At 41.0% G+C, this 26,568-nt stretch overlaps 1 protein-coding gene across 2 annotated transcripts in view; it reads right to left on the reverse strand.

Annotated features, from left to right (window-relative positions):
- cdh24b (cadherin 24, type 2b) overlaps positions 1–26,568 on the reverse strand; it is a 162,907-nt gene that overhangs the window by 6,771 nt on the left and 129,568 nt on the right. For both annotated transcript variants that reach the window (XM_084912913.1, XM_084912914.1), the window contains exons 7-13: positions 19,959–20,215; positions 18,829–18,965; positions 13,488–13,609; positions 8,430–8,547; positions 4,433–4,753; positions 1,940–2,147; positions 404–893 (exon numbers count right to left, since the gene is read on the reverse strand). In XM_084912913.1, the coding sequence (XP_084769039.1) occupies positions 404–893; positions 1,940–2,147; positions 4,433–4,753; positions 8,430–8,547; positions 13,488–13,609; positions 18,829–18,965; positions 19,959–20,215 (1,653 nt within the window). The remainder of the gene's footprint in view (positions 1–403; positions 894–1,939; positions 2,148–4,432; positions 4,754–8,429; positions 8,548–13,487; positions 13,610–18,828; positions 18,966–19,958; positions 20,216–26,568) is intronic.

Raw genomic sequence — 26,568 nt, forward strand, 5'->3', positions numbered from 1 at the left:
TAAGTCATTGATTCAGCTTTAATGATGTCTTCAATGTGGCCATCTACTGCTAATTGACTAATTTATTCCGTTATAATTAACAATTCACAGCAACGACTACCGCTTTTTACATCTTATTGAAATATTTAGCCCCCCATCAATCTATGTTTTAAGCTGTGTTGCAGAATGAGTTCCTGTTCTGCATTCAACACAAATATGCAAGTGTGCGTTTGAATAATGTAGATGGAAGGACATCAAAATTCTACCAAGCAGGAATCTTGGGTTCTCTGGGCATCACTGCTAAATAGTGGCATTATGTTTGAGACCCTAGTGTCCTTCATCGTCTCTCCGTTTCTCTTGCACATTTATTTAAGCTCATGTGTGTTTAGCATGTGTTTAGTGTGAAGCTCACTGTCATCCTTACCCAGTCCACATTTTGACTGAGGTTAACTTTGTCCTCACTGCTCCCTTCTGTACAGTTGCTTGCGGTTCCTGTTCCTCCACCTCTGTCGTGGCTGTCGCTGGTTCTCGGTGTCCCTCCATCGGATGTGCTCACCCCGCTCTGGGGTGCGGTCCCGTCGCGGCTTTCCGTCCGACTCCCCGTTCGACTTCCTGTGCTGAGATCCGTTGGAGCTATGTACACCGCCCCAGACTCCATCGGCCCGACCACGGCCCCTTGGTTCTGGATAACCAGGGAATGGTCTGGCTGGCCTCCGGGAAAGCGGTACGCCAGCTCAGCCAAGCCTGGCTCGAACGTTCCTCCTGGGGCGCGACGGAGAATGGGTAACGTGTGACTGCTGTAGCAGAGACGACCGTAAAGGGGTCCTGCTGGTCCTGAGTAGTTGTGATCCACACCTGGATTCTGAGCCCAGCTATAAGTGCGAGATTTGTCTTGAGCACGATGTGAGTAACGACTGCAAGACAAAAAAAGGGCATATGATTGGGCTAAATCTGAACATTTTATGCCTGTTTTTGAATACTGCTTGCTGCTCGGGAAATATCTTTGGTCATTTTTTAAACAGTTTTTTCTTTTAAACCATGACTTGTGGTTTTGTGTTCACACTGCAAGATATTCTGCTGAGACATTTGTCCACCTTGGAGTGGGAAAAAATAACCAGGTGAGAAATATGAAGGGTGTACTGTGTGATTTTGTTTGGACTGAAAACTTGTGATTCCATGGATGGAATTTCAAAAGAAAAAAAAAGTGATCCAGTGCAGCTAGGGCCAAAATAACCTCTGTTTTAATACAACGTTTCTTTCATAATGAACGCTCCAAATCTTACAGTTCACTCCAAGAAGAACAAGCTACAGCAGCGCTCGACTCAACTATACGCTCCTTTGTTACATGGCGCCAACAGAAATTAGAAATTAAAAGTCTCACAGACGTAGTTAATATTGCAGGAATATTGCACTGGATTGCATTAGATTTAGACAGTTTTTCATGTTGCTATGTCCACCTCCATAAACTGTGAGAAGCAATTTTCGATCAACTAAAAGCAGCCTTTGTACTTGTTTATGGCCTCTCCATATGGCTTGCATGAATCCGGGAGCTAATTATTAGTCCAAAGGCAATAACAATGTTTCACAGGAACATCAAAGTGGGTGCAAACAACTCTCTGATGTAGCAGAACATAAATGAGTTTTAGCAAAATGAGCACAACAAAGTGGCCTCCTAGGACTGCCAGGCTTGATAGCCTTCTGTTTGAGTGTTTTGATTGGTGGCTGATTATGACCTGGGAGTTGTGGCTTAAACAGTTACTTAAGTGGATCAGATCAGTTAAGAGCTGGACTGCGACGAATGGTTTCACTCTGAAGGCGTAAATAATATTTTCTTTTCAGCATGTAATGAAAGGTCCGCTGTGATGGTTTGATTAAATTAAAAACAGACCCATTTATATATATATGCATCACCACATGAAAACAAAAACAAACCCTCCCACACACCCCTCCGCCTGCTTACACGTTCCTGCTGTCCAGCGTGCGATAGCCGCGTGAGCGCGAGCTGTGCGGGGCACTCTGCAGGGCGGCAATGTCGAAGGCAGCTGTGTCGGCCTCGCCTCCGCCCTCGTCGTCATACGTTATGATGTTCTCGCGTACGTCGTCCTCCTCCAGCGGTGACAGCGAGTCGCGCTTCTGACGCCGCAGCGACAATGACAGGGCACTCACCGCTGCCGAGGGGTGGCAACGGGAATAACGGATATTGAGGCATAGGAGAGAAATTGGAAAAAGAGTGATGAACAAGGGAGAAGGGGGGGCAGAAGTCACAGGGGAAATAAAGGAAAGGAGGAAGAGATGTGTGTGTGTGTGTGTGTGTGTGTGTGTGTGTGTGTGTGTGTGTGTGTGTGTGTGTGTGTGTGTGTGTGAGCAAGGGAGAAAAACTCAAGCAGACAAAGAGGTGAAACACACAGAGACAAAACGAATACAGAGAGTCCTTGGGTTAGAGGGCTGGTATATCATATCAGCAGACTGCATGCCTCCACTAGGTAATTGACTTTGAGCTCCAGCCAGCCAAATGGATGCTTTATTGTCCCATGACTCCATGACTCTTATTGCATATTCCCAATATCGAGAGCTAAATTTCACCCTGGACTGTGGCAACGAACCAAATGATGCCTTTGTGACTTTTAACAGGTTTGCAAACACAACATTAGCATTGGGCAGTAGAATCAGCCTCCCCATACCCACTGACATCAAACTCTGGGAACAGTGGCTTTTTTTTTTTTTTTCATTTCAATTTTCCAGGGGAAAGGCACAGACGGAAGTCTAGATTAGGTTCCTGCACTAGGATCGAGTTGGTAGAAAAACAGATACAGGACACCTATGATAATAGATTTAGTATGCTTATTAAGCGGGGGAAATCCTATTCTTGCATGTGCTGAACTTTCTGGATGCAAATAGGGAGAAAATGAGAACCAAGCTGAAAAGTAAAGTGCATAAATATTCAGGAAGGCACCCGATCCAAATAAGACCCCAGTCAGAAATCAAGGACAAGAAGAATTGAGCATCCGGTTAAAGTTGCTGCTGGTACACCTGTGGAAGGTGACACCTTTACCAATAATTTCTCTCATTATTGGCTTGCCAGTTCATTTGTACATTTCAAGGAGTGGACAAGTTGATCAACTCTCTGAATTTGGACCCTCACAGGTTACTAGAAGGCTAGTTAGTTGATCGACTTACATTGCCCATATTTTTTTCTTAATATATTCCACTCACTCGCTCTTAGACAGCTCTCCCTATCATTTGTGCAAACTGTTTTGGTATTTATAGAAATCCAAACCATGCTGAATCTGCTCGGGTGCTTATTTATATTTGCAGTGTATGATTTGATTTAACAAACACTAATGTGCTTGTGTTTCCATACGGCTGTATCGCAGGAGGTTAAGCTGCCGCGGTAAGTAAATCTACAGCCTTAATATAGTTGGAGGCCACATTATTTGATTTCTATGGAACTAATTCAATGATCCCTAAATGGAGTGGGAAAACTCTAACCTTTTATAACAGTTTGAGGAATAACCTTTATAGCGTGATGTGTGTATATTTATCTGTTAAAGACACAGGGCAAAGTTGCCAAATGGCTCAATGGTTACCTCGTGTAAACCCCGCTCCTTTTTAATAACTGATGGAGGTGATGACAGAGGTTCTTTAAGGACGTTTGGCATTCTGTGGAAGGCCCTGTTATTGTAGTGTTTAGAAATAGAAAAAGCAGAATTATACTCCCGCCCACGATTATGCCATTATCACTTAGCGAACTAAATTCTTAACTCCACTAAATCCACTGAGCACGATCACCTTCACGCCATGTCGCGTCTCCCACTTGATTGAACTGGCCCCTTCCAGAATGATAATGCCTTTATCAACAAGGCATGAGTGATTTCAACAGACTCAATAGAAATGACAATGATGCTGGCTATCAGCCAGTCTCCTCAGCAACTAGGCATTATCCAATTGAGCATTTGAGTTTCTGCAAAGGTGGCTGTGACATTTTATTATGCTGCTATCAAAAACCGGAGGGCCCAGATAATCACTCAAAATTTTTATTTTAGCTGTGATTAGAGCTGACCTTGCCAAGGGAAATAACTGGACCAAAATTGCGAGGAAAAGTAAACCTGTATCGAGCAGCTGTGACTAAGAGAAATATTTACGCTGCTGCTTTCATTATTTTCATATGCAGATTAAGCATCCAGGGATGTAGTTGAAGGTAAACAAGCCCTAAACGTTATTTACTCAACTTTCTATTTGTAGAATGGCATTAAATGCATTTCTAGGGAGTAAATATTTATGATATAACTTCATATTATATCATAATGTACATAACACTAAGTGCTGTTATAAAAGCCATCATGTAAGTTATATAAACAAGGGCCTTTCACCATTTTACTTTTGCTTTTGGCATTATCTTAAGCCAAGCCCAGATTTAATCTCTCTCAAGCTTTATGAGCTATTAAGTATTTACCCAGTAATGTAGCAACACAAGCCAGGATAGCCAGCAAGGCAGCTGTACTGAGCCCAGGGGAGGGCAGTGTGGACTGCTGAGGAAGACACACCGCTTCTTTCTCCCAGTCCCATTCGCCCTCGGTCTGTTTGTCCTTGTCTTTCTCCCCGGCTCGTGCCCCTCCTTTCAGGCAGGGACAGACGGACACAGTGACCGTCCCAGTGCTGGTGAGGCCAGACGTCCCATCCCTCAGGACGAGCGGCACGTAGAGGGTCAAGGTGGAGGATGAGGAACGGGACAGTGGCTGGATCTGGGACAGCAACACCAAGCTGGCTGTGGGGCCTGAAGGAGAGTTGACAGATAGGAAGAAACTTTGAGTCCACTGTTAACCGCATGCTACAGTGTTGTTTGCAGAATGGAGGCAGGACGTTCCAATTTGGAAATTATGCCCAGAAATGAATGTCCTCATGTTTGCAAATGTGCGACTGCAGTCAGCTGGTGACGGGTTTGTACCACAAAGGAATTGAGCAGGCAAAAATATTTAGCCTCTCTTTTATTTTTACTATTTTCGTTCACTTCCCTTCTAATTTGAGCTACAGCGTTCCACAGCAGAATAACAGTGATACTAATTTTACAGGATGAATCTACTAGAGTGTTACAAATTGGACAGACAGTATATTTTTCGCTGCCGCAGCCAGACGCTTCATGATTTATAGCTCCAGATAGGCTGTAAAACTTAAACATAAATTCTAATATACTTTCACGTTTAAAATTATTGTTTGAATAATGTGGTGCCATTAGATCCATCTGTATGATCCTTTTCAAAGACTCCCACACTTGTGACTTAATGACACAACAAAGTATGTACAGAAGAAAGCCTGTACATCCAAAGCACTGACTTTTAGAACACACTTGTATGAAAGGAAATCATCACAAGCCCGTTTTTTTTTTTTTTTTAAAGATGTTGTAATGGACACGAGTGATGAGAGGCTCACATACAGCAATTTAAAAGGACAGAGAGCAGCAATAACAAAAGAGGTAATGGCCTGTATTGATCTGACTCTCACTTTTGAGAAAAAGAACTGCGGAGGATCTGTGTGGGAGACGTTTTTAGAATTACACACACAAGGCCACAAAAATATAGCCGCTGACACGAAAGCAGGTTTTCATTAGCATGAATAGCACTGGGAATGAAAACATGACAAACGCGATTATCAAAAAGATCTTCAGCGATCCAAAAGATAGATCAAATCATTGTCTTTTTAAACAAAGAAAGTAATGTAGCGTTTTGTCAGACAAGCTGTCCACACGGGAGCTGAGGATGATCTTATTGTCTCTCTGTTCTACTGTTGGATGACACATCAAAGAGGTCTTTGATTTCACATGTCACTGAGTTTATAATACTCATCCATGATCTGGCGAGTTAACTTGGTTTTGTCTGGTTTAGGAAGAGTTGGGAGTTTGGTCACCAGTTTGGTAGTAAAATTAGTCAAAGAGTAGTCGGATCTTCAGCTGCTGACGAATGTAAGCACATATCTTCATCTGGCAGGGGTGGGGAACTCCAGGCCTCAAGGGCCGGTGTCCTGCAGGTTTTAGATATCACCCATACCAGACCTCTGGAGAACTTCAAGACATGTTGAGGAGGTAATTTAAATCAGCTGTGTTGGATCAAGGACGCATCTAAGACCTGCAGGACTCTTGAGTCCTGAAGTTCCCCCACCCCTGTCTTAAGTTCTATATTTAGCATATTTTAGCTAATACAGCTAACTTAGTAGACAATCAAAGCATTTTGCAGCTAAAATGCAGTTTTTTTGGTCAGAATTAATGGAGAACAAAACAAAGTACTATGACTTAAAATGAGAGTGAATGTTATCCTGTGTTTGCTGGATTTTCAATTGGACGTTTTCAAATTCCCCGTATTTGCCATATTGTGTTTACTGATGAAGTCAAGGCTGAGAAATTTGTTGCCAAGCTACACTCACAGACCACTCGATTAGTTACATCATGCTACTTTTCCCTCCAGAACTGCCTTTATTCTTCATGACATAGATTCAACGAGGTGCTGGAAACATTTCCACCGAGATTTTGTTCCATATTGAAATGACAGCAGCAAACAGCTGCTGCACATTTGTCAGCTGCACCCATGATGTGAGTCTCCTGTTCCATCACATCCCAGAAGTGCTCTTTTTGATTTAGATTTGGTGACTTTCATGTTGTTTACGCCAAAATTTTACCCGACTACCTGGATTTTGCAGCAGAACTTGAGACTCATCACGCTAAGCAAAGTTTTCTTTTTAATCTTTTATTGCCCAATTTTGTAGAGTCTGTGAAAGCTGTAGTCTCAGTTTCTTGTTCTTAGCTGACAGGAGAGGCACCTGGGTTGGTCTGGTAGCCCATCTGCTTCAAGGCTGACCGTGTTGTGCATTCAGAGACGCTCTTCTGCATACCTTGGTTTTAACAGTGCTTGGGAGTTACTGTTGCTTTCCAATCATCTTGAAGGAGTCTGGCCTTTCTTCTAAGGCCTCAACAAAGCAACCCGTCACTATTTTCTCTGTTTCAGGTGGGGGGATTCAGATTTGTTGCATTATTTCAGTACATCAGAATTCTCTGCCGCATTCAAAGTTACTTAAATCACCTTTTTTCCCCATTTTGACACTTGGTTTGAATTTCATGTCAACACTGAATGTCATGTGAGTGGCTGATCAGAATACATGTGTGTTAATGAGCACTTGAACAGGTATACCTACAACTAGTACACATGTTCATGTGTCCAAGGCGTGCACATGGAATACTATATTATACACTTTAATATGCTACTGACATCTTTAGCTAATATGACGCACAAATCAGACTTTCAAGTGGAGAGAGATGAGCTGTGTGCAGAATGCATAAGCACACATGAAAGTATTCTGTGGAGTTTTTATCCGCTAGTGGTGCAATGTTTTGATTTGCATTACTGTCCTCAACTGCAACTGTGCAGCACATACCAACTGAAGAGCTTCACCGATTTCATGCTGTTCCACAACAGTTATTGTGTCAAAGGAAAAGAATGTAGCAATGCAGAAGCAAAGACGTGAAAAGAAAAAAGAATGCCAGCTGATGTAATCAGGCCTGCACTCTTCAAAATATTGAAAAATGTCACTTTTGCAAATGTTTGATCTTTTATTCAGCACGCCGTTAAGGCCTCAAGGAAGCAAACACTGTGTTTTTGCACTGACTCAAAGTATGTGTTTACATGAAAACTCCACAGGTGACACATAATTGCAAAAAAATGTATTTGTGAGCCAATTAACTTGTTTTTGTGTAGAGAAATGTAAATGTGAGCTAAGACAACAAAATTCTTGTGGATCCAGTTTTAGGAGACTACATATTTGTTCAAGGATGCAAAAATATCCCCACACATACACAGCTTGATGTGAACAGTTACACAGAACCGGCAGCACATTGCATCCCTGAATTAAAATAGTCATATCAAATGTATGTTTGTATGATATTAAAGGACTATACGTGTGTAATTGTGCAAAACAAAGAGCGAGGACACGACAAGTGTTCAGGGGGAAAAATGCACGGAAAACAAACAAGTAGCTAAATTAGATTCAGTTGACGCTAATTAAACGAAGCAGCTTTGATTTCTTCAAAAACTTCTCAGTGGAAATACTAAGTTTACATGGTTGTGGGGAAGAAGATGGATGTAGAGGATACAACAAGAGGGACGAAACAAAAGAGGGGAGGATAACAAAGCAAAACAATGGGGCCACCAGACATGGGAGATGGATGGTAGGAGACAGAGGCAGGGACAGGAAAAGGGAAGGCGACTCAGAGAGGGAGTGGTTTTGAGAGGAACGTGAAAGAGAGAGAATAGAAGGAAAGATGAAGATGGGAAGAGAAAGGAAGAAAATATATATGTGGGATTAAGGGCCTTAGAAAAGTGGGGGGAGAAAAAGTCTATCTGCCAAGGGAGGAGCAGACAAACAAGAATTAAGAGAACTACACAGAGAAGGAAAGATTGAGTGCCTACCACCGCTGTCCCTGACGCTGAAGTTGAGGGCAGCGCTGGACTCTGGAGGGATGCTGAAATACACGGTGCTGTCATTCCCACCCTCATCTCTATCAATCGCCCGCAACACCTGCACCACCTGAAACACAGAGATAGAGAGCAAGGGTGAGGGGAGGGTGTGAATGAATGTGTGTGAGTGCGCGTGTGTTTGTGTGTTTCGAGGAAAAGCATAGAGAGAGAACGGAAAAGGAGGAAGAAAAAACACTTACACAGAGAGAGCTTTTAGCTACATAAACAAAAAAACATTAGCCGACACTGGCAGAATGAAAACAAGTCAAACAATTAGCATAGTGACATAAGTGAACTGTGTTTGATACTCACACCAAAAATATAACCCCGTGTGTGTGTGTGTGTGTGTGCGAATCCCCTTTTTTGTAAATACAGTGCCGTGCAGCTTTTGGTGTTGTAAAGGCATCTACGCAAGTCCTCATTGGCAATCTTAACTAAATTAATCTTAAAGAAATCTCCCGCAGACTGAGCTGATGGGTAATTTCTTTTTAATGAAACTCTCTGTTCGTCATTATGCAGGACGCTCTTTCAGGAACGCTTTCGAGTGCTCGATACGAGACTCAATGCGGGGATGAAGGGTGCAGCATGCTCTTTGAGTTAGTCGATGTCTGTAGGCCTTGAGAAGATTTGCTAAGAACAGTTGCATTATGTTATCCGATGCTGTGGGTGAATATTCAAACAGGCTTTGCCTAATGGCGTGTCATACAGAGATGTGGATATACTATCCCAAACACACTGGGAAGACATCATAGCCTTTCTTTTATGAACTGCGTGCCGCTCACTCAAATTGCAGCATGCACAAACATGAACATCACAGGCAAAAACAAATCAACGTCGTTGCCATAGAATCACAGATTTCGTGGTGACACAACAAAGGCATGAGCAGAGCAATGAAAACACCAGTGGAAACAAAAAAAAACACACAACAGATGGGCCACGACACCAAAATGATAGTGACAGAGCCAGCATGGAAAACAGAATATGGAGGCAAAGAAAGGAGAGCTAAGCAGGGTTTCCAAGGGGAGGCTGAAGAAGGGATGATTTCTATAATTGAGATAGGATTGAGTGAGAAAAACATGATGCAGAGAAACAGACAAGAACACAAATAAAGCAGGAAGGAGGGAGGCAGCCTGAGAGGAGGCTCGAGTTTAATTACAATGCAAATAACTGCTGCGTTCTGATAACAGGCCATGGAGGATTCACCTGGCTCCATGGTGAATGAGTATGCTGTAGCTGCATGTAGCCATATCTGAAGGGACACAGCTTTGTTCTGCCACACTCTATATACTCCAAGCTGAATACTCGTCGACTGTTTGTGTTGTAATTATATGACTGTACATGAACATTAAATACAAAGTTTGCATATGTTTTGCATATGACATAGTAACACTAATTTATTATGAATATGTGTATAATTAGTGCAAAATGTGGCGTGTGGTGGGCTGTATGGCTCAAGGAAGGCTTCAGCCAATATAAAGAAGAGGTAACGTTAACATTTACTGAAACAGTGTGGCCATCGAGCTAAGTGACACATCATCAAGATAGTTATTTAATGGGAAGCTAACTAACCAGGTTTTCAATTCAATTCAATTCAATTCAATTTTATTTATATAGCGCCAAATCACAACAAAAGTCGCCTCAAGGCGCTTCATAGATACAGAGAAAAACCCAACAATCATATGACCCCCTATGAGCAAGCACTTTGGCGACAGTGGGAAGGAAAAACTCCCTTTTAACAGGAAGAAACCTCCGGCAGAACCAGGCTCAGGGAGGGGCGGCCATCTGCTGCGACCGGTTGGGGTGAGAGAAGGAAGACAGGATAAAAGACATGCTGCGGAAGAGAGACAGAGGTTAATAACAGATATGATTCAATGCAGAGAGGTCTATTAATACATAGTGAGTGAGAAAGGTGACTGGAAAGGAAAAACTCAATGCATCATGGGAATCCCCCGGCAGCCTACGTCAATTGCAGCATAACTAAGGGAGGATTCAGGGTCACCTGGTCCAGCCCTAACTATATGCTTTAGCAAAAAGGAAAGTTTTAAGCCTAATCTTAAAAGTAGAGATAGTTTCTGTCTCCCGAATCCAAACTGGAAGCTGGTTCCACAGAAGAGGGGCCTGAAAACTGAAGGCTCTGCCTCCCATTCTACTTTTAAATACTCTAGGAACAACAAGTAGGCCTGCAGAGCGAGAGCGAAGTGCTCTAATAGGGTGATATGGTACTACAAGGTCATTAAGATAAGATGGGGCCTGATTATTTAAGACCTTGTATGTGAGGAGCAGGATTTTGAATTCAATTCTGGATTTAACAGGAAGCCAATGAAGGGAAGCCAAAACAGGAGAAATATGCTCTCTCCTTCTAGTCCCTGTCAGTACTCTTGCTGCAGCATTTTGGATTAGCTGAAGGCTTTTCAGTGAGTTTTTTGGACATCCTGATAATAATGAATTACAGTAGTCCAGCCTGGAAGTAATAAATGCATGAACTAGTTTTTCAGCGTCACTCTGAGACAGGATATTTCTAATTTTAGAGATGTTGTGCAAATGGAAGAAAGCAGTCTTACATATTTGTTTAATATGTGCGTTGAAGGACATGTCCTGGTCAAAAATGACTCCAAGGTTCCTCACAGCGTTACTGGAGGCCAAGGTAATGCCATCCAGAGTATGAATCTGGTTAGATACCATATTTCTAAGATTTTCAGGGCCGAGTACAATAACCTCAGTTTTATCTGAATTAAGAAGCAGAAAGTTAGCGGCCATCCAGGTCTTTATGTCTTTAAGACATTCCTGCAGTTTAACTAATTGGTGTGTGTTATCTGGCTTCATGGACAGATAGAGCTGGGTGTCATCTGCATAGCAGTGAAAATGTATGCTATGTCTTCTAATGATGCTGCCTAAGGGAAGCATGTATATTGTAAACAGAATTGGTCCTAGCACTGAACCCTGTGGAACTCCATAATTAACCTCAGTGTATGAAGAGGACTCTCCATTTACATGCACAAATTGGAGTCTATTAGATAGATATGATACAAACCACTGCAGTGCAGTACCTGTAATACCTACAGCATGTTCTAATCGCTCTAATAGGATATTATGGTCGACAGTATCGAACGCTGCACTGAGGTCTAGCAGGACAAGCACAGAGATGAGTCCACTGTCAGAGGCCATAAGAAGATCATTTGTAACCTTCACTAAAGCTGTTTCTGTGCTGTGATGAGCTCTGAAACCTGACTGAAACTCTTCAAATAAACCATTCCTCTGCAGATGATCTGTTAGCTGTTTGACAACTACTCTTTCAAGGATTTTTGATATGAAAGGAAGGTTGGAGATTGGCCTATAATTAGCTAAGACTGCTGGGTCTAGAGATGGCTTTTTGAGTAAAGGTTTAACTACAGCCAGCTTGAAGGCCTGTGGTACATAGCTGATTATTAGAGATAGGTTGATCATATTTAAGATCGAAGAATTAATTAATGGCAGGACTTCTTTGAGCAGTTTTGTAGGAATGGGGTCTAAAAGACACGTTGATGGTTTGGAGGAAGTAATTATTGAAGTTAACTCAGAAAGATCAATTGGAGAAAAAGAGTCTAACTTAACATCAATGGTACTGAGAGTAGCTGTAGATAATATTACATCTGTGGGATGATTACTGGTAATTTTTTCTCTAATGATAAAAATTTTATTTGTGAAGAAGTTCATGAAGTCATTACTAGTTAACGTTAAAGGGATGGTTGGCTCAACAGAGCTCTGACTGTTTGTCAGCCTGGCTACAGTGCTGAAGAGAAACCTGGGGTTGTTCTTATTTTCTTCAATCAGTGATGAATAGTAAGATGTTCTGGCTTTGTGGAGGGCTTTCTTATAAAGCAGCAAACTATTTCTCCAGGCTAAATGATGATCCTCTAAATTTGTGACACGCCATTTCCTCTCCAGATTACGAGTCATCTGCTTTAGGGTACGTGTTTGAGAATTATACCACGGAGTCAGGTACTTCTGATTAGAGACCTTAGTTTTCACTGGAGCTACAGTATCCAGAGTCGTACGTAGTGAGGAGGTGACGTTGTGTTTATGGTATGAAATTTGGGGCTTTAAATGCAAATCTAAAAACTGTAACTTCTAAAATATGTATGTAAAGTAAGCATTTTTTATTATTTTACAATTATTATTAATTATTACATTGATTATCAATATTGTTTGATTTTTGGATGATTAAAGTTCATCCAGCCACAGCTTCTCAGGCTTCAGATAAAACTGGTTTTGAAGCTTCTGCTCATATGTATACATAAAAAAGTCAGTCTTATCTTATCTTATCTTAATATAAAATAAAAAAGTGAAAACAATGAATATGCTGAAAATGTTAGCTTCTTTCTGTTCATTTAAAATTTACTGAGGCTAATAACGCTAGCAGTTTGGCCACAAACCAATGGCCACTGGTTGGTGACTGTAACCATGTGATCAGTTATGTGACTTTTGTAACAAAAACTGTATTCAAACCAACGATATGTCGGATTTGACTGAAACATGTGAGACTGTAGTATTAGCAGTGTGTCTAAAAAGTGTTTTCAGTCATGCATTTTGCATGTCTGACAGAACAGCTTCTATTTCAGTCAGTCCAGATGTCTACTCTGGCTTTTACATTCTGATTGCGTTATACCCCTGCCACTCTATTTGTAAGCTTTTACCCATGCAACTGCAGTGATTGTGTGTTGGGCTCTGACACCTCGAAAAACCACGAGCGCCACACATGTAGACACAAAGACAACACAGCTGCTGCTGCTGCTGTGTAGTCATCACTTAAAGTCTTTTCACATCTTCTTGAAAAATTACAGTCTTTAGCACTGCTGGCAGTCCAAGTACCTAAACTGAGAAATATGTAGTGCCAGAATGTAGTTCCAGGAATAACCCGGGCTTGTTTCCTTAACATGTGTTTTAGTCAAGTGTTTTCTTTAAAATGAACATTTTATATACACTGGAATGGAATGGAAATAAAGACCTCAAGTATTTTAAACACATACTGACCTGTCCGATGGAGGAGGAGTCACACATGGCTGTGTTGTACTGCCTGTCCAGCTCAGGTGCATTGTCATTCAGATCTAAGGTCTCTATTGCAACTAGAACTCTGGAGACTTGGCTGGGATTGTCTGAAAGAGCCAGAGAAAAGCATATTAGAACGTAGCCTCCAAAAACACGCACACACAGCTGTATAAACTAAATAATATGAAGACAATGTCAAAACGGCAAAAGACACTACTGAGTACAATACAAATACAGTGGTGCAAGTCATCGGTCCATTAATCCCATGCAGTCGTCCTCATAGGCATAATCAAGTATTTCAAGACTTTGTCCAAAAACTTCACATTACATCACATTAGTGAGCGTACAATTGGCTAAATAAACAGCAGTGCATTTGGTTTCATTTGGCTTGTGTTACAGCTCGCAGGCTCCCAGCTGGAGTATGACTGATGCTTCCATATCAGTTAAAAATTTCCTCATCAAACTGTTCTTTTCATAGCCAGCACTTCTCGCAGCATAAAGTGTGTGTGTGTGTTTGTATTTTCTCAATAAAGAGAGAGAAAAGGCAGAAGAGGGATGCAGAAGGCAGCGAATCTGCATGCAGTTACACAAGAGCGCAGTTTAAATGGATTGGCATAAGGTCCCCTACACCCCATTCACTCGGCTATACGCACACTTGAACATGAAGTTCTCACAAGCCGCGCTCGAAACACATGAAGTTAGCATTCTGAACACTCATCATTACATTTTAGGCAGCTATGACACAACCCAGGCTCACCAGCACACATCCTTTATCTAGGCAGGCAACCATGAAACACATTGGACTACACTTTCTGTAAACCGAGCCCCACACACACACACACACACACACACAGACACACACACACACACACACACACACACACACACACACACACACACACACACACACACACACACACACACACACACACACACTCATAACATTCCCACACCATTTTTCAAACCAACAGCAGTAACACTGTGTCATGGATGACAGCAACTGGTTCCCATCGCTGAAAAGCTGAAAATGAGCTCTTGCTGTAATGCCACAGGGTGAGCTGGCCTGCCTGTGGCCATGGCAGGGCTCCTACTGTGCTTTATGTCAACACAGTCTCCAACAGTCTGTTTATTAGATAGAGCTCATTATTCAAGACAGGCACTCAGTGTGCTGCCGCCACAGTCCTACCAACACATTGCTGCCACAAGGAACCCTGAGTAGATTTTAAGTAAAGATTAAGTTTGTCCAGAACAAAACTTGGCAGCAAAACAACTTCTTTTTCCTTGAGCACAGCAGACATTGGATAGAATTCTCCAACAATACTTCTACTCATAAACAAACCAGTTGGATTATTTTTGAGTGCTTTTATGACTTGTCATCTGCCAGACACAGCTACTGGAGCAAAGCCAGGATTTAACAGGATGCTGGTATTAATTGTAATACGTCCGTCCAGCAAACTGAACAAGAAAACAGGTTGTCACTGACTTCTAAAAATACATAAATGTAGAGAGAGAAAAAGTCAAATCAGTGACATTAAAGAAAAGAAAGAAATGCTTGCATAATTACATTAAATTATCCAGTCCTTAATGCATTTGGTTTGTCCAAAACACAAGACGTTGTTTTGGTTTTTTTCCACTAACAAAATATCTTCGCAAGTGCATCCCCACAACATGCAATATTGTGCTCAGCTTGCTCTTTTTGGGAGCTGTGACACCAAGAGTGCAATGGGCTGCGTAAATAAAGATATGTGTTCAGAGTGATACTCTGAGTTAAAGAAGTATGAAGTCGCCCTCTCTACAGTAATTAATAGATGAAAAAAGCATTTATAGATTAATAGATGAAAAAAAATGAGTGAATTTGTTTAAATTAGGTAGCTATATTAAAATACTTAATTAAAAGTAGAATTTTACTATAATACACAAAATCTCAATGTCTTGGTTTGTCTGTAAATGTGAACAGAAGTTGAACAACCAAAGTTGGCATACAGATACAACTTAAACCCATAAAGGTTCTTCTCTATATCATTTATTATGTTATCATGTTGCCTAACAGCTGAACACTAACCAAAAATACCCTTTTTTTTAACATTTATGCATCTATAACACTTTATAAAAGCATCATATTGTTTTCATTTCACAACAATATGATTTAATTTATTCTAGATTATTAAATATATTGTGATGATTACAGTATCAATGTGATTATATGATTTGACAAGCCAAATTTACTGTAAAATAGATATGATCCAGTTACAATAATGTGTTACAAAGTTTATTGAATTATACCCTCAAATGGAAATTCATTCTTCTCATCAATATTATGTTTAAGGTTAATGTCTGGATTCATTTAAAACTGATAAATATTTGGGTTACAATAAAATAACTTTATTGTAGAGTTTGTCATATACATTAAAATCAGAAAATGTCACAACACTACTTCATTCGGTGCTTCTAATAGACATATTTCTCAGGGTCATAGTTTGTGAAGCCAAAAGCTTAAGTAAGCTTAAAAATAAATTATTTACATTTAAATAAGCTGCGAAGGCTGTGCCATCCATTAACTAACCTGGCTGAAGGGCATTTTAAGAAAAGCTGATATGGTGTTATTTACTATTTTTCTTGTCAAGAAATCGAATGAAAAAATAACATATTCTTTAACGATGTATCCTTGTACTAAAATAAGAATAAAAAAATAATAAATTAACCGCAAGTTTGGAATTGGATGATATGCTCCGTCATGGCAGTGAAGGTTGTCACATACACACAGTGATAAGTAAGTAAGTAAAATTTATTTATATAGCACATTTCACAGATAAAAATCACAAAGTGCTTTACAATAAGATCAGACATACAAGTTAAAATTAATTAAAAGCCCGTTTGTATAAAAATGTCTTCAGCTGCTTTTTAAAGGAGTCAGTAGAGTCTAGACAGCGTAAAGACAACGGCAGAGAGTTCCACAGCCTAGGTGCCAGTGCCTGAAAAGCCCGATCCCCACGTGTTTTAAACCTAGTACGTGGGACCACCAGTAGCCTCTGACTTGAAGACCTAAGTGCTCGGGATGAAGCATGAGGTTTCAGCAGGTCAGAGATATACTGGGGAGCTTCACCGTGCAGAGCTCTAAAAGTTACAACTAAAATTTTAAAATGAACCCTAAAATTTACAGGCAACCAATGAAGAGAAGCCAAAACTGGAGTAATGTGTGACCTCTTGTTTGTACCAGTTAAAAGTCTTGCCGCTGCATTCTGTACAGACTGAAGGCGATCCAGAGCTGATTTGTTGAGACACGTAAAAAGACCGTTACAATAATCCAAACGAGAAGAGATAAAAGCATGAATAATCATCTCAAGTTCTGCCTTTGACACCAGTAGTCTGAGTTTTGAAATGTTTCTTAGATGATAAAAACAGTTCCGGACAAGTTGTTTAGAGTGTTTCTCAAGAGACATTGAACTGTCAAATATAACACCTAAGTTTCTGAGACTCGACTGAAATGAAGGGTCTAAAAAACTGATATGCTGCCTAATTTCTGAGAGCATGTGATCAGGTGCAATAATCAAAGTTTCTGTTTTATCTGCATTTAACTGAAGGAAATTGTCATTTAACCATTGTTTGATTTCTGACAGACAATTATTTAAACAAGACAATTTATACAACTCAGAAGCTTTGAAAGAACAGTACAACTGTTCTTTCAAAGAACAGTATACTATACTGCATGTATATTAATACATACACAATAGAAACCAGCTAATTTATTCCTATTTACTCCTGTTTGAGTATGTTTGAGTCTCCCTCCATAAAGGGATGGAGAGGTCAGTAACAATACTCAGTTAGCTGTGGCATTTAAACGATGCTCAGTTGAGTGATCTAAAGCGTAGAGTGTAAAGAAAATAACCTCCACACCTGCTTACAGTTGATAAAAGGTAGGATGGATTTGTTGAGCCTGTGTGAATTGCAGCCACAGTTTCCTGTTCTTTGCTGACAGGAGTGGAGACCGGTGTGATCGTCTGCTGCTGAAGCCCATCTGCTTCAAGGTTTGACCTGTTATGCATTCAGAAATGTTCTTCTGTGTACTTTGGTCGTAGTGAGTGGTTACAACCAAAGTCTGCCATTCTCCTCTGACCTCTGATGTCAACAAGGCATATTCTCCACGAAAACTGCTACTCACTGGATATTTTTCTAATAAAGCTGTTCTCACTAGAGAAGGTTGTATAGCAAAATCTGAGTTTCTGAAAAGCTCAGTCTAGACCAACAACCATGTCACATTTAAATTTACTTAAACCACCTTTTTTCTTGCCAGTGTCTCAGTTTGAATTTCAGCAGGTTTTCTTGATATCTCCATGTCTGAATGCACTGCTGTCATATGATTGGGTGATTAATAAGTGTTGGAGCTGGTGTACCTACTGAAGTGGCTGGTATCCTGCTACCTGATGGATGAACACGTATCTTTAACACATTTATATCTGACAGCAATTTTAAGCTAGTTGTTCTGGAACATCTGTTATTGTTGCCAAGCCTCCACGTGAGCAAGCAACGAGACTTAAAGTGTGTTATTAGAGGATGTAGGGGCTGAGCTGTAATTGGGCCTACTGGACTATAATTGGCTTTACTTCTGCCAATGTGAATACATTTATGAAAGAATCAACAGCACATTAAATATATACTCATTAAATCAAAATTCATTATTAATTAAATTGCACAAATGACAAGAGACAGTTAGATAACCTTAATCATGACTGAAAGCTTGAGAGCAGCTACTAGTGGAACCTACTGATGATCTTGCCCCTGGCATTTTCTATTTATCTTTTTTTTCCTGAGGGAACATGTATAACTTGAACTTAACTGTCTTGTTGCTTGACATCCTACATACTTGGAAACAGAAAGATATTTACAGATCCCCTGTGCTATCATGTTCTGTCTGCAAATCAAATCCTGAGTTCGATTTGTTGCTTTAATTCAGTGTTTCCAGTTGAATCCTTACGAGAACAGATCTATTGCGGCATCAGATAACTCGCACAATACGGATCAATTGATTCTCTGACACGCTGTAACACACTGTTCATGGCGCCAAACAGCATTTCTCTCATGGTTTGATGACTTGAGAGCTAAGCCGCTTAGTAAACTGCATCATACAGTGGATACTGTGCCTTTCAGATAGCGTAAAAAACACAGTTTCTAGTCTCTTAAACCTCTTACTCATCAGTGGTTAAGGTGTCAGAGGTGGGGAAAATGCTAGCTTCGTTGTCAAGGGTTAGCTCTAATAAAATAAATAATCCAATGAACGAGTTCTAACGATGTCTCCGGATTAAGTGTTGTAAGAAGAGTGACCTCTGACCTCTCTGGGTGGCGATGACTGTAATGTTGTGCCAGTGCTCACGCTCCCGGTCCAGCTCCATCGCTGTGGTGATGAGACCGGTCTCTGGTGTGATACGAAACAGAGCCTCTGGGTCTGACTGAGGATCAATGGAGAACCTGAAGAAGAGAAAGTTGGGTTTGAGGATATAGACGGGTGAAATGAGGAGAGGGCAGGGAGAAATATCGAAAGAATGAGTGAAAGGAAGATGCATGCGGGGAAGGCAGTGGGGTGCGGAGCGAAAGAAGAAGACAGGGCAAGTGTGTGAGGGAGCGATAAGGAAGTCGGCATTCAAATGGCCAAAGAATTAATATAGTGAGATTATCACAGCTGATAAGAGTTCTTTTGAAGTGCTACCGATTATCTAAATATCTCCATGAATATACCAGCTATCATTCCTCCCCACATACTCGCTTTTAGCACTTCTGCTTTTAATTGGGACACGGTTTTCTGTGGTTTTTACAGACAAATCGCTTGCTTCCCTCCTCATACTATTTGAGACAAAACCCACCGCAAACACAAGCGAAGCACTGGAAGCTGCAAGCGTCTGTGGTTTCTGTCTGGCTCGTGGGAACACTGTGTGGGCATTTGGTTGGCTTATTTTTATTTGGTTAGCTCTTATTGTTGTGTCTTGTTTCTTTTAGCTGAAGAGCCTGGTTTGAATTTAATTCAAAAAGCCTGGCTATCCCTTGCTTGTGGCTGGACAAAAAACAAATGATATCCTCTAAAACAGTAAAACAAATGAAGATATATATAAGTCCCAGCACCATTAAATGCTTGATTTGTCTTTCAGCAATAAAACTCCTGTAAAGCTGTTTTGTTATGAGTTCATAAACAGCAAATACTGAGAGGAACATTTTGAGAAATGGGCTTATTTGCTTTCTTCCTGGGTGGCAGATGATAAAACTGATACCAGTGTCATGTTTTACACCAAAGATTAAGTTACAGCTACTATCTCAGCATGAAAACTGGAAAGACTAGCTTTCTTTAAAAAATAACCTGTTCAAAAGGAGCCCAGGTAGGCTGTTCGCTATCTCAACAGTGAAAAGTTCCAACCTAAATGTATAGGAAGACTACATGTCCTGCTGAAATGCAGAGGCTTTGTACTCTACCTGATATTATTGGTCAGACCAGTATCGGGGTCTACTGCACTGACTCGGCCCACTGTGCAGGCCGGCGGGCAGTTCTCTGAAACATCCATGTGATATCTGGCCCGAGAGAACCTCGGTGGCTCGTCCGCATCCAGGACTGCAACTCGGATTGAAGCCCGATCTTTAAAGGGGCCTCGACGTAGGAAGCGGGGGTCCACTATCGGGTTAAGGACCTCAACAGAGAAGGAATAGGAGCTCCGACTCTCATAGTCTACGGCCTGTGGAGGAGAGAAGAACGAGGTAAGCTTTACAGTTGTGAAAAATGAAAGAGTTTTTTTTGCGTAGTATAATCATCTAAGGTTTATGCATTTACATATTTTGAAATGAGCAATAGAGACATTTTTTAAAAGCGAGAAATTATGCAAATGTCACTGTTACAAACATCAGATCCAAAAGCCTTTTTTTTAACGTGCCTTCATTTGGTCTATTTCTCACACTAAATTTTCCACAAATGACTGCTAAATTACATATCTAAAGCCGAGAGATGGAAAATAATGAATTCTTCCAACAGATAAGAGCTCGCGCAGGCTAGAGAACGGTCACATCCTAAAGCATCTAAGAATAATTTAGAGTGAATAATATTCTGGTTACCTTACATGTTGTGACGTTTGGATTTTTTGAAGCGATACTTTGAAGGATGTTGTGGGTGGATGCTTAGATGGTGGGTTTTGTGTGAAGTTGGAAAAGACATTCATGAGGCGTTGATGTTACAGCATTGCCAATGAGACTCCGGATGCTCAAAAAAAGTTGAAAGGCTTCTTCACAGCTTCAACACCGAGGTAACTACTTGTTTGGATGTTGGTTTGACATTTCTGGAGTTGATGTTTGGATAATGTTGACATGCTAAGAATGGATGATGTATATCTGTAGAGTTTGAATACTGTGTTGGTGAGACTTAAAAGTAAAAATACAGAATATTTTGTATTGCAATGTAGTGTTTTTTGGTGAATAAAGCTAAATACTTTACCCTACTTTTAGGAAAAAATCAGTATTAACAGCAAACTGAAGCCCTTTTGGTTTAATCCAGCAATTTTACTTGGGACTCACAGAAATGTAAATGGTCTGCTTCCAAGGTTTTAGGTAGCTTTAAATAGTTGTATAAGCCAAACTATATCAACAAGTGTGATAGCAATGGAACAACTATTATACAATAAATCTTCAATTCTGTACAGCACAGAAAGATTTTTTACAGTACACGAATAATTACAGTGGGCACACTGTAAAAATTGTCTTCATTTATTCTATTTTAAAAAGTACATTTGTTACAGTGTAGTGTTGCTATGTGCATGCAGACTCGTGCTACACTGAGTAGTTGCTATGACCATTTTATCTAGCTCATATGGTACTGCAGTGTTAGCAAAAACAGTGGGAAGTGTGTTGGTGGGTACCTGGCAGGTTGTATATTGTGTTACAATGTTGCAAACATGCTGGTTGGCATAGTTTCAGACCCTGTAAAGTGTATGAAACTTGCTTTTGTGTGCATATGTTCATTAGGAGTACAAATGGTTTGGCCTGTATGGCTCTATAAAGAATATATTTTCATGATAAGACCCCCCTCCCTCACATATTTCATAAAAATGCTTCCATTGTTTTGAACGCCATCTCTTTATCACCATAGCGACTCTGCTATCACCATGGAGACTCGTACCTGACTTGGGGGAGCATTAAAAATTCCTTTGTATCCTTGCATCTACACAGGTGCAAGAGATTTCATTTGGGATAGGGGCTCAGGCCCCAGTCATTGTTTGTTACAGACAAGTTATGAAGCCTATTTGTCTGAGGTGTCTTTGTGATTGTGTGTCGCTCTCCCGCCAGCGCGGCGCCTCTGAAGCGAAGAGATAGCCTCTGATCTGGTTTGCTGAGATGATTGTTAGTGAGGGCACGGGCACACACAAGCAATCACATACATCCACTGTCTCACACACGCACCCTGACATACACCTGCTGTTGATTAAATTTCAGAAAACGAACACGTTTGGGTCTGGTTCAAAATACCTGTTTGAGGTAATGGCAGGTGTGTGTGTGGACTTGTGCGTGGAAGTACAAGTGGTTCTTTGAGCCTGTGTATCCTCAGATCCTCTGTGAGTATCTGAGTGTCCTTAAAAGCAAGTACGCATATAATTCATCTCAGTGTGATTGGCACAGGGAACTATGATGGACAGGGGATAAATGGGCTCTCTAGCTATGCAGAATTTTCGCTGTCAGATTCAAACAGGAGCTGAGAAGAAAATCATTGTGAGGATCCCACCGGCAGTGGGAATATTGATATCCTCCCTCTCCTTCCTTTCTGATCTCTCTTTTGCTATTTTTCCTTCGCTTTTCTTCTCGCTCTCTGAGCTGTAAATCAGCGTAAACTGCTTGACAATCAGCAGTCTCAGAACGAGGTGCAGATTGATTAAAAATTATGCAGAGAAAGGGGCGAATTGAAATGCACAGAAATGTAGCCAATTTGTGGACATATCTGGGCAGATAGAAGAAAATAAATACAGAAGAAAAATTGTTACAGAGTGTGTGAGAGAGAGAGACATGGGAATGGTGACAAAGTGTGTGTGCAGAAGGGGGGTAGATGGAGGGAAAAGGTTCTCTAACGGGGTCCCCATTACAGGGAGAGAGAGACAATCTGTCTGAGGAGGAGAGGTGTCACTTACACTGTGAGCACACACTCATCACCCTCCGCCCTCCCTCCACCCAGCACTCCATCACTCCGCTCCCCCTCCTCTGCTGCCTCACACACTCCATCACCTAGTCCCCGACTTACCCGCCCACACCTATCTTTTTTCCCTCCCTGGTGTGCGCGCGACAGGGCACCGGCTCTGACAAACCACAACACACACACTCATCCTTCTCCTTCCTACACCCTTACAGTAAGGACACAGCGACCCCACTGTTCGTCTTCCTTTTTACTTTTTGATATCATAAAAAAAATCCTCACTCATGTATTCACATCTACTTGTAAGACACTTGTACACATACATACACATGTCATGTTGGAGGACCTGTGAGGTTCCACATGCAGTTGTTGCAAATGTCCTCTCACAAGGAACAAAGGTTCAAATTCTGGTCTATTTCAAGCCAAAGAAAGCTCATATTTAAAATGGTTTTCCTGAAATTTGACAGAGCATTTTTGCTGTGGATTGCTGACATTAGCTACATAAGCAGCGTAGCCACCAACTGATTGCATGTCACTTGCACAAACCCCAGGCGTCTTCCTTACGCGCCGAATAAGAAAGCAGTAACGCTGACTTCATTTACCCTTGGCTCACCACCTTCACTGAAGGCTGAGACTGTGATTTAGAGCAGCTTGAACTCTTAGCTTAACATTAATTTAAGAAGGCTGTTGCAGAGGTAGTGGAGACCAAAAGAATAGGAGATGGGGCTGAGTGATACACTGTAACAAATTTCCCTGTAAAATTACCGTAACGTACTGTCAGCCAGATTAGCTAGCATGAAACTGTGATTATACAGTGGACCTACTGCAATCTAGAGCAGTTTCTTACTGCAAAAAAAATCTTATAGTGCTGGATAGAATATGAGCATTACAGCATAATGCTGTCAGCCATTTGGTTGCCATTACACTGTTGTTTTAGTGATCTTAATGTAAAAGTAAAATACTGTACATCTAAGGCTGAACCAGGTCTTAATCTTCATATTCTGGTCCGTGTTGCTTGAATTCAGTTTCTTACCTTTCTTGAACCGCTGACAAGATATCACATTTTGTCATGATTCCCCTGCAGCTTGTACTTCACAGTTATGGCAATCTTGCTGCATTTAACAATTTCACTGTATGCTAAATGAGGTAGTGGGACTTCACACAATGTGAATTTTCTCAATAAATTATGGGCAGACTGCAGTAACAGAGGGAAAATCAAGTCTGACTTGATGAAGAGAAAGAAAAAATACTACTTGCACATTGCAATCCATCCATTCATCCATCGGTCATCAGTCTTTTGGAAGGCCAGCACAGAGAGACAGACAACCATTCACACTCACATTCACACCTACTGGCTGGTAATCTAATATGTATGTCTTTAGACTGTGGGAGCAAGTCCATGCAAGTACTCGAAGAACATCCCCACACAGACGGCACCAGCCTTCAGGTGCTTCGGACCAGGAATCGTCTTGTTATGATGAGGTGCTAAACCACTGTTATTAATACTTTCTTCCTTAAAAGTGTCAACATTTAAAGCAGGGATGTCAAACTCATATTTGTGGTCTCATTAGAGGTTAAATCCCCGATATATCCTAATATTAAAGAAAAAAGTGCAATGTAAAAAATAATAATTTCTATAGCAGATAATAAAGTAATACTCTTTCTTTCATTTAATTGTTTGTCTATTACTTACTTAGATGTAGTATGAATGTTTTTAGGAGGTCTTTATCAGTAAAAAAAAAAAAAAAAAAAAAAAGCTTAAAAAACAAATGAAAATACAGTTAAAAGTCCAAAATTTGTGCCCTTAACATTTTCCAAAGCCATCCCATGGGCCATACTGGAGTGTTTTCAGGGTCAATTCTGGCCCCCGAGCCTTATGTTGTTTAATTCTACTTCCTGCCTGCACCTTTGAGAGCTGCTTACTGCATGAAATACAGAATTTAAAAAAAGAAAAGGTTTGGATACCTTTGAAATAATGCCATAAAGTTGCCTTTTCTTACAGAATGCAAACCAAATGAATATTTAATGTGACCACCCTTTGCCCTGAGAAAAGCACCGGTCCTCTGGATGCCCACGCACAGGTTTTGCTTGGCAGGTAGGCTGTTGGAAGCATGTCAGAGAAGGTGCCACAGTTCTCCTGTGACCTTAGGCTTTCTCGGTGTCTTCTGTCTCTTCATGTAATCCTAGACAGACTCCATAATGTTGACACCAGGGCTGCGGGCTCTACCATCTGTTCTTGTCACTGTAGATAGTTCTTTATGACTCTGGCTGCATGTTTGGGGTTGTTGCACTGCTGCAGAATGAATTTAGGACCAATCAAATGCCTCTCCAATGGTATTGTATGTGATGGATAAGAATCTAAACATACAGTATAAATTGCCTGAGGTTTTCCCACACAGTGGTGGATGAACGTGATAATGAATCAGACTTGTTTTTTCCAGAGTGCAGAACTGGGTGATTTTGTCTTGTAAAGAACACTGTCAAAGGGAAATGTCTAACAAGGTAATGCCATAAAGGGATTGTACTATTAAAAAAGTCAGTACATGAATTTAGTCTTAAGTTAATCTGCTTGTGATGTTTCACCTTGATTTTATTAGATTTTTTCCCCAGTAGATTTCCTTAATTTTATATCACTGAAAATTGACGAATCTCTCTGCTCTACACTGTTTAAATAAAACAAGCAGTTTCAAAACTTAATACTAGGCTTGATTTCCTGACCTTTACAGATATTCACCCAGAAGAGTCGACAAACTGAAAATAATCATTAAATCAGCGTCACACACATACATACTTTCTCACTCCTAGTTAGCACTCCCCTCTGCTTCCCCGCCCACACGCTCTACAAGTGTAACCTCGTGTCCTGTGATGCGGCGCTCCAATGGTCTGTTTTGAAATTCAAATTCTATACCTTTTAAAATTTGCTTCACAGTTAGCAGAAATTAATTAGCTAACCTGCATGCAAGACTGGCAATACATAATACATCTCTCCTCAAAGAGGCCGAGCCATAGGCCTGCACGCTTGACTGAGAAAGTGCGCGGTAGTGTGCACGCGCACATTGAGCGTACTGTACAATAACTGTACATTAATGGGCGGCTGAGGCTTCTAATCCCTGAGGAGGTGATTCTCCCTGCCTTCACCGTAGTAGATGTAAAATAAAAAAAGGATATGGAAGCCTGTGTGATTTAGGGTGAACACACATGCGAGTGGGTGTGCGCAGCACAGTGTGTATATATATGGTCTGTAGTGTGCGCTCAGCACCCCGCTGTCCTTGGCAGATTGAGTTCCTTTTTGATTTTGTGCATTCTAAATCAAGATCATACATCACATTTGTCTGATGACAAACTCAGCTTTGGACATTTCTGCCAACAGGCACTACTGCAGAGTTGAGAGAACAAAGACTCTCCTAAATCTCCCTTTTGACTTTGTTCTTCCTCTGCTGCCTCCCCATCCCTCTGTCACTTGTCTCGTCTTCTGTCTTATTTCACTCTCAGAGGTCTTGTGTCTTCCTTTTTTCAATTTTTTCTTTTTGTTAAGAAAACTTACAAGCAATACACTGGTCTCTCTTCTTCTTTTCTTTTCCTCCATCTCTCTTTCCCCCTCTCTCTCTCTTTCCCTGTGAGGAGATTAACACAATCTCTCCTCCGCGTGAGAAAACAAACACAGATAATCCTGGGCACGCTGCTGGCGTGTGACCGAGGATTAGCCAGCCGTTTTAAGTGAGAGCATATGGAAATAATAACTGCAAACTGACACACGCGTGAGCTAGCTTGTCCCCCAGGTAAGGAGGAAATAAAAAGCGCGCAAATAGCAGGCTTACACAGCTCACAGCACCCCCCCCCCCCGTAAACATACCTCAAAAGGAACCTCCTGAATTGGGATGCCGCCAGATTCTTCTTAATGATGTTGTGACATGTTTAGTG

Source organism: Perissodus microlepis, chromosome 18 (genome assembly GCF_051167445.1).
Source record: "Perissodus microlepis isolate ML-2025 ecotype Zambia chromosome 18, ASM5116744v1, whole genome shotgun sequence".
Lineage (NCBI taxonomy): Eukaryota > Metazoa > Chordata > Actinopteri > Cichliformes > Cichlidae > Perissodus > Perissodus microlepis.